The sequence below is a fragment of the Pinus tabuliformis genome, chromosome 4_1, assembly GCF_031772625.1.
Source record: "Pinus tabuliformis cultivar Carrire ecotype Pingquan chromosome 4_1, CPIR1, whole genome shotgun sequence".
In the NCBI taxonomy this organism is placed as follows: domain Eukaryota; kingdom Viridiplantae; phylum Streptophyta; class Pinopsida; order Pinales; family Pinaceae; genus Pinus; species Pinus tabuliformis.
Genome location: NC_142303.1, coordinates 184462526 through 184469073, shown reverse-complemented (window position 1 = coordinate 184469073; position 6548 = coordinate 184462526). Strand labels below are relative to the sequence as shown.

The 6548-nt window shown below is 39.4% G+C and overlaps 1 protein-coding gene across 1 annotated transcript; it reads right to left on the bottom strand.

Annotated features, from left to right (window-relative positions):
- Nucleotides 1-5490: 5490 nt before the first annotated feature.
- LOC149174822 (disease resistance protein RPV1-like) lies at nt 5491-6294 on the bottom strand. Its single transcript, XM_089420974.1, has one exon. The coding sequence runs from the start codon at nt 6292-6294 to the stop codon at nt 5491-5493; it is 804 nt and encodes a 267-aa protein (XP_089277100.1).
- Between the last annotated feature and the right edge of the window lie 254 nt (nt 6295-6548).

Genomic DNA, 6548 nt, shown 5'->3' with positions numbered 1-6548 from the left:
TCAAAGGAACAGGTTTTTCTCAAAGGTTTATGAAAACATTTATGCTATTGCATGCAATGGAAGAACAGGAGGAGGTGGTTTATTATGGAAATTGGTGGCAGAAGGAATGGATTCATTCGCAGATATGTATGATATTGTCTTGTTTGAAAGTCCATCTACAACAACAATTATTTCTTCACAGTCCAATCGGTTGTCTGCTCTAAGTTGTTGCGAGTTTGGCTTTGATCGAGAAATATGTGTGCATCAACAATGAGAATCAAAGAAAATTGTTGTAATTTCACATAGAAATAAATATTCCACATTGCAACTAATATTCAATTTAGAATGATTGCTTGCCAAAATTTGTTTGATTTTGAGAATAGCGAGACATCATCAGTTTCTTCCATAGAAGTTGTTACTAGTGTAAGACTGAGCTCTCTTATTGGATTTCAAACTTCAAGGCATTTGTAACTTCATTCGACAAGCACTCTTGGGCTATCAGTATCTCTAAAATATGGTTTGGGATATTGGTATGATAGAATTCTTCCACAGTTGAGTTGTTGAACAAAGCTGGGAAATTGGTGTGGTTGGAATAGCTCGGCTGGACAGAAGCAAAGAACTCTTTGGGGTGCCACACTAAGAAGCGTTAAGACATACAGTAAAAAAAAAAAATGCGTTTGACATTCCTGTAATTTCAGTCATAATATTCAGTTTTTTAGTAATTTGAAGCTTTTGGGATTGTTGTTTAGTGCTTCAGGCCTGCACCCAATTCAATCATATGTGATTTTAGGTCACACGTTGCTTAATGCCAATAAATGTAGGTGGACCTTGATTGAGGTTGGTTCATTACAGTTTAGTTTGTGGGGTTTCTGAAGATTTGAAGTAGTTTAGACATTGGAGGTCATTAAGAGTTGTTCTGTTTTGGCATATTGAGAAAAATATGAACACAAATCAATAGAGCATTTGATCTGGGTTGTTCAGTAATTGATCCTATTAGGCTATTTGGATCAAGGCGTGCCCTTTCTTATTCTTATGATTTTGCATTTCACATGATTGGAGATGAGAGACTGAGGGATAAGATGACACCAAGGCAGATAGAATTGAAACAAAATCGTTTTGAACATCATCAAAGCAGTCTTTTGTGGAGGAAATTCATTCTTGTTTACTGATTGCACATTGGCTATTTGGTGCAAATTTACAGGGGATTTTGTTGTGTCTTTGTACTATGAGTGGGTGTTACTTTTACTCATTGGGTCATAGTTGTGATCAGTTTTTTTAAAAAGTTGTAATTTTGACAATGGAGAATATGGCTCGAATTACTGAAATATTAGGGTTCTTAAAAACTCTGATACATTCCTCTAATCATGATAAAGTAGGAATCAACAAAGTTTCTCTTGCTGACATTAGAACTTGTTTGCAAAATGCACAAGACAAGATTGAATTATTGCAGCTTGAATCTTAGCTACAACAAGCAGAATTACAACAATGGAGTTGTCATTCTGAACCTGTTTCTATTCAGAACAATGAAACAGATTCCCATAAACAGCGAGTCAATAATGTGGCAAATTCAGATACAGTGCCTAATGCAGCAACAGATTTACATGCAAAAGCAGAAATTCAGCCTGCACTTCCCAAGTCCATCATCAGACCTTAGGAAGAGCTTGTCCACAACAAGCACAGAACTAGTCTTGGATATGGCAAGGATGTGCCCTTTCACATTCCAAACTACTCAAAGCCCATTCAGTTTCAAAGTGTTGGATTCCTTCATGACAGTTCACCTCCAGCTATTCTAGATTTTGCCCCTCTTCCATGGCAACATATTATGAAATGCCAACACTGTGACTGAGTTGGCCATATGGAAGATCATCGTTTTGATCTTCATCCATGTGAGAACTATCATAAAGCCAGTGATTCTTCAAAAAAATGCTTCAGAAACAAACCTCCTTCAAGAACAAAGGTTCATCTTGGGTGGATTGCTTCTTGGCAATGGGCATTAATAGCCAAGAAGACATTCCAGTCATATGTCAGAACTTGTTCTAGAGTATTCAACAGTCTTGCAGTTGAGTTTTCACCATCATCTCAACTTGTATCTGACAAGGGGGGAATGATGGTCATCTACAAGCTTCAAAGTCACAGCAAGCGAGCCTAATCCACAACCTGCCATACCAGATTCAGAGTTGTAGCCAGAGACAAATATGTCCCTTGAGAATGCCTTCAGTCGGTGATACCTCTTCAAAGAATTGGGGACACATCCTCTAGCAGAAGACTTCAACTTATTTCCAGTTTTGGAAGAGTTCCGTGAATTGCATTAAGCATTCCAGAGTTATTGGTCATATTTAAACCATCACAAGTTGAGACCTCCTTTTCATGGTTGAAGGTTTCCCTCTTCAAAACATTAGGAGCAGTTTCTCTAGCAGAAGACCTCAGCTTCATGCCAAAATTGGAAGAGTTCTAGCAACTGCACCAAGTGTTCCAGTGTTGGTGGTCATCCTTAAACCACCACCCCTTATACCAACATTTCAGAGAGCACATTCAACCTAGTGTTGCCATGCATTTTCGCACGTTTTGTATTACAGCTCTCTTTTTGGACTCATACATAAACCTTTGGATTAAAGGGGGGGAATGTTGGACACCTAATCCTCTAAGGGTTGGTGTGGAAGCCGAATAGACTAAGGAAGTCCAAGAGAACTTGGGATGTGGAACCCAATGATCACACGAATGTACTATAAATGTATATCACTGTCAAATAATAGATGTACTCTCCTACTTATCTTTAATATTCTGTTGTTGCCATGTGTGTGTTTGACAATCTTGGTTGTTTATCAGGCGGAAGATTTAACAGTAGAAGTTATGTTAATTTAGGGTCTTTTCCTTAGAAGACAACCCTTAATTTATATGATGGCATTTGTGTATTATTCAGTGACAGAAAAACATCGGAAAATGTGTGAGAGATAAGAGGAAATTACAAGGAATTTTCTATAGGTTGTATCCCTTCAGTTTGCTAGATAATATAAAAAGGAATGATTGGTTGTTTCTGTCGGGATGTAGCCCAAATTGGGTGAACCACATATATATGTGTCTCTCTTGTTTTATGATTTTTTTAGTGTTGGGGTTTCTGCAACATTTTATGTGGTCCATTGCTTTGTTATTTAATTTCTAACACATTTATGTTGATCATTAAAATCTTCTCCCTCATTCTTCTTAATTTATTTTTCTTCTAACCCACTTCTTTTTAGCTTGGTCAAATATTTTCTTAGATTTCAAATATATATATATTGGATATTTTGATGGCTTGGCCCAACCTGAGGGCTGTGGGGAGGGGCTATATTACACATCAACAATCTTGTGTCCTAATACATAATTCTTCCTCGATAATAATCTTTAATCAAAAATTTTGGTCTCCAAATATATAAACCTTAATAAATTCCTTTGGTAAAATACACTGCATTGTGTCCACCAGACCACGATTGTCATTCGGAAAGTGTTGTTATATTTTACCACTCTCTTTCTTCATTGAAATCTATTTCTTAGCTTTCGTCACTGCTTTCTCCATCACTGGAAACTTCTCATTCAATAAAGCCTTTTCCTAAGCATTGGCGCAGCTGCTCTACTACCGAGTCTGGAAGCATCTGTAGAGCGGAGAAGTAGCTTAATTCCAGATGTTGGAGGCCTGCTAGGTTCCCAACCAAGTCCAGAAGCATCTGCAGAGCGGAGCAGTAGCTAAAGTATAGATCTTGGAAGCCTGCTAGGTTCCCAACCGAGTCCAGAAGCGTTTGCAGAGTGGAGCAGGAGCTTAAGTACAGATGTTGGAGGCCTGTTAGGTTCCCAACCCAGTCTGGAAGCGTCTGCAGAGCGGAGCAGTAGCTAAAGTAAAGATCTTGGAAGCCTGCTAGGTTCCCAACCAAGTCCAGAAGCGTCCGCAGAGTGGAGCAGGAGCTTAAGTACAAATGTTGGAGGCCTGATAGGTTCCCAACCGAGTCCGGAAGCGTCTGCAGAGTGGAGCAGTTAAACAAGTACAGATGTTGGAGGCCTCCTAGGTTCCCAATTGAGTCCGGAAGTGTCTGCAGAGCAGAGCAGTTAAACAAGTACAGATGTTGGAGGCCTGGTAGGTTCCCAACCGAGTCCGGAAATGTCTGCAGAGCAGAGCAGTTAAATAAGTACAGATGTTGGAGGCCTGCTAGGTTCCCAACCGAGTCCGAAAGCGTCTACAGAGCGGAGCACGAGCTCAAGTCAAGATGTTGGAGGCCTGCTAGTTTCCCAACCGAGCCTGTAAGCATCTGCAAAGCGGAGAACGAGGTCAAGTCGAGATGTTGGAGGTCTGCTAGGTTCCCAACCTAGTCCAGAAGTGTCTGCAGAGCAGAGCAGTATCTTAAGTCGAGACGTTGGAGGCCTGCTAGGTTCCCAACTGAGTCCAGAAGCATCTGTAGAGAGGAGCACTTAAACAAGTTGAGATTTTGGAGGTTTGCTAGGTTCCCAACCGAGTCAGGAAGCATCTACAGATAGGAGCACTTTGACAAGTCGCGATGTTGGAGGCATGCTAGGTTCCCATCCAAATCTGGCAAACTTTCAAAATAAAGACTGTCGGACACTACAAATATTTCGAGATCCTGCAGGTTCCCAATGAAATTTAGAAAATTTAAAAGGGAGCCTGAATCCACAATTCCCTCAGCTGCAGAGGTTCCTGCATTGTTCACATACATTATTAAAGTACGTCTAAGACTGTAAATGTCACAGGCAGTGTGTTACAGGAAGACAATTCTTAAATGCATAAGTTTTTACAATTTGAAGAAAAAACAAAAAATAGAAATTTCAAAAGAATACCTAAGATTCGTGTTGCCAGTGCTTTCAAAGATTTTCCCTTTATATGTAAAACTATTAAATTCTTTGTGGGAATCCAGGAAGGGAAGGCGGACTCGGGACAGTTCAGCCAGTCTAAATATATTAGGTTTGGTAGATGGTGGCAAACATTCAATATGCATTTAGGAAAATAATTTTCAGCCTTAAGCAACTGCAACCTGCTCATATTACTCAATAAACGAGTGCGAGCAGGCTCCGCGAGGTTTTTGAAAGATTTTTCAACCTCATTTCCATCTACTAGGCTAATTCCATGCACCTGAATTGTTCACTCAGAGCTGTTAGAAACAAGATTCATTCTTGTAAAGTTTTAAGAATTCAAAACTAACCAGACACAATTGTGATAACAGGACGCTAATTGGAAATCTGTCGAAAACACTTTAAAATACTTACAGGTAATTGGCCAGAAAGCTTACGAAAAAGGTTATCAGTTGGGTTCCAAATCCGAAGCTCACCATCAAGAGGTTCCTTCTCCACCAGATATCTACCTATGTCTCTAACATGGTCATGCATTCTCAGACGGTTTTCACTGTCCACTTGCACCAAGCATCTATTTTCCAGCTTCCAGAGACCTAGCGACCCTTCCCAGCCGAATACATTCCATATTCTAATGACTCTGTCTCTGTTTTCTCCTCTGAAGAAGCAGGCAATGTCTAATTATATCTTCTTTTCCTCTTCATCGAGACCGTCGTAGCTAAATTTTAGCCTGCCTTGTATATCATCAGGAAGCATGTTGGAGATTTTGTGAAATTGTGCTTCCCAATGATTTAAATCATTTATTCCACAGAGAAGCGACCCAAATACTTTAATAGATAACGACAATCCAAGGCAGGCACCCAAAAAATTTTCAACCTCCTTGTCAAATTCGACAGCAGGATGAGGCTTGCCAAATGCATGCCAGCAAAAGAGCTCTCGGGAATGCTCTGGTTCGAGACCTTCTAGCCTGTAAATCGACGTCTTTGGAATCTGTGATCTTATGAGAACATCCTTATTGCAAGATGTCACTAAAATTAAGCTATTGGTTTTAAGGGCATCTTTTTCTGGTAAAAGTAATGCCTCCAATTGCTTAATATGGTCCACATCATCTAAAATAATAAGGCAATCAGAAGATGGAAGATACATTCGGAGCTTTTCTTTGCCTTCATCAGTGCTGCCTATTTGCACATTTGAGTGAATTAAATCCTTCATAAGGTCGCTCTGCAAGGTAGTTAAAGATTTGTCTCTTATATCAAATAAACAGCAACATCGCTTGTATTTTGATCTCTGATTGTTAAAGAACTCTTTTGCTAGGGTGGTTTTGCCAACCCCTCCAAGGCCCACAATTCCTATAACTCTAACCTTCCCATATTCCTGCTGCAATGACATTATGGTTTCAAAGTTTTCTAATTTTCCCTCCAAGCCTTTTGGATATTCTGACACATACAGTCTTCTTTTCACATTTTTCAGCACTCCTTCCACCATGTCTTCTAGGAGTTGCTCCATACTAAAACAGTGAAAGAAACCAAACATGAATAGTGCTTGAACATCAGACACTGGCAATGAAGTACAAGGGCAGAACTAAAGATCTCAAAAGAATAATACATAGGAAAGAAGAATTTTGATGCTTTTGAAGAAGGAAAACTAAGTCATCTTGATTTTGAAATGGAGCTTATTATACAATCCAAGAAAAAAACAAAGCTCATGTATGAAGTTGGCATCAATTAAAAGAATTTGGA

Excerpts from the sequence above, each read along its gene's own strand:
- LOC149174822 (XM_089420974.1), bottom strand. The coding sequence starts at position 6,294 with ATGGTGGAAGGAGTGCTGAAAAATGTGAAAAGAAGACTGTATGTGTCA.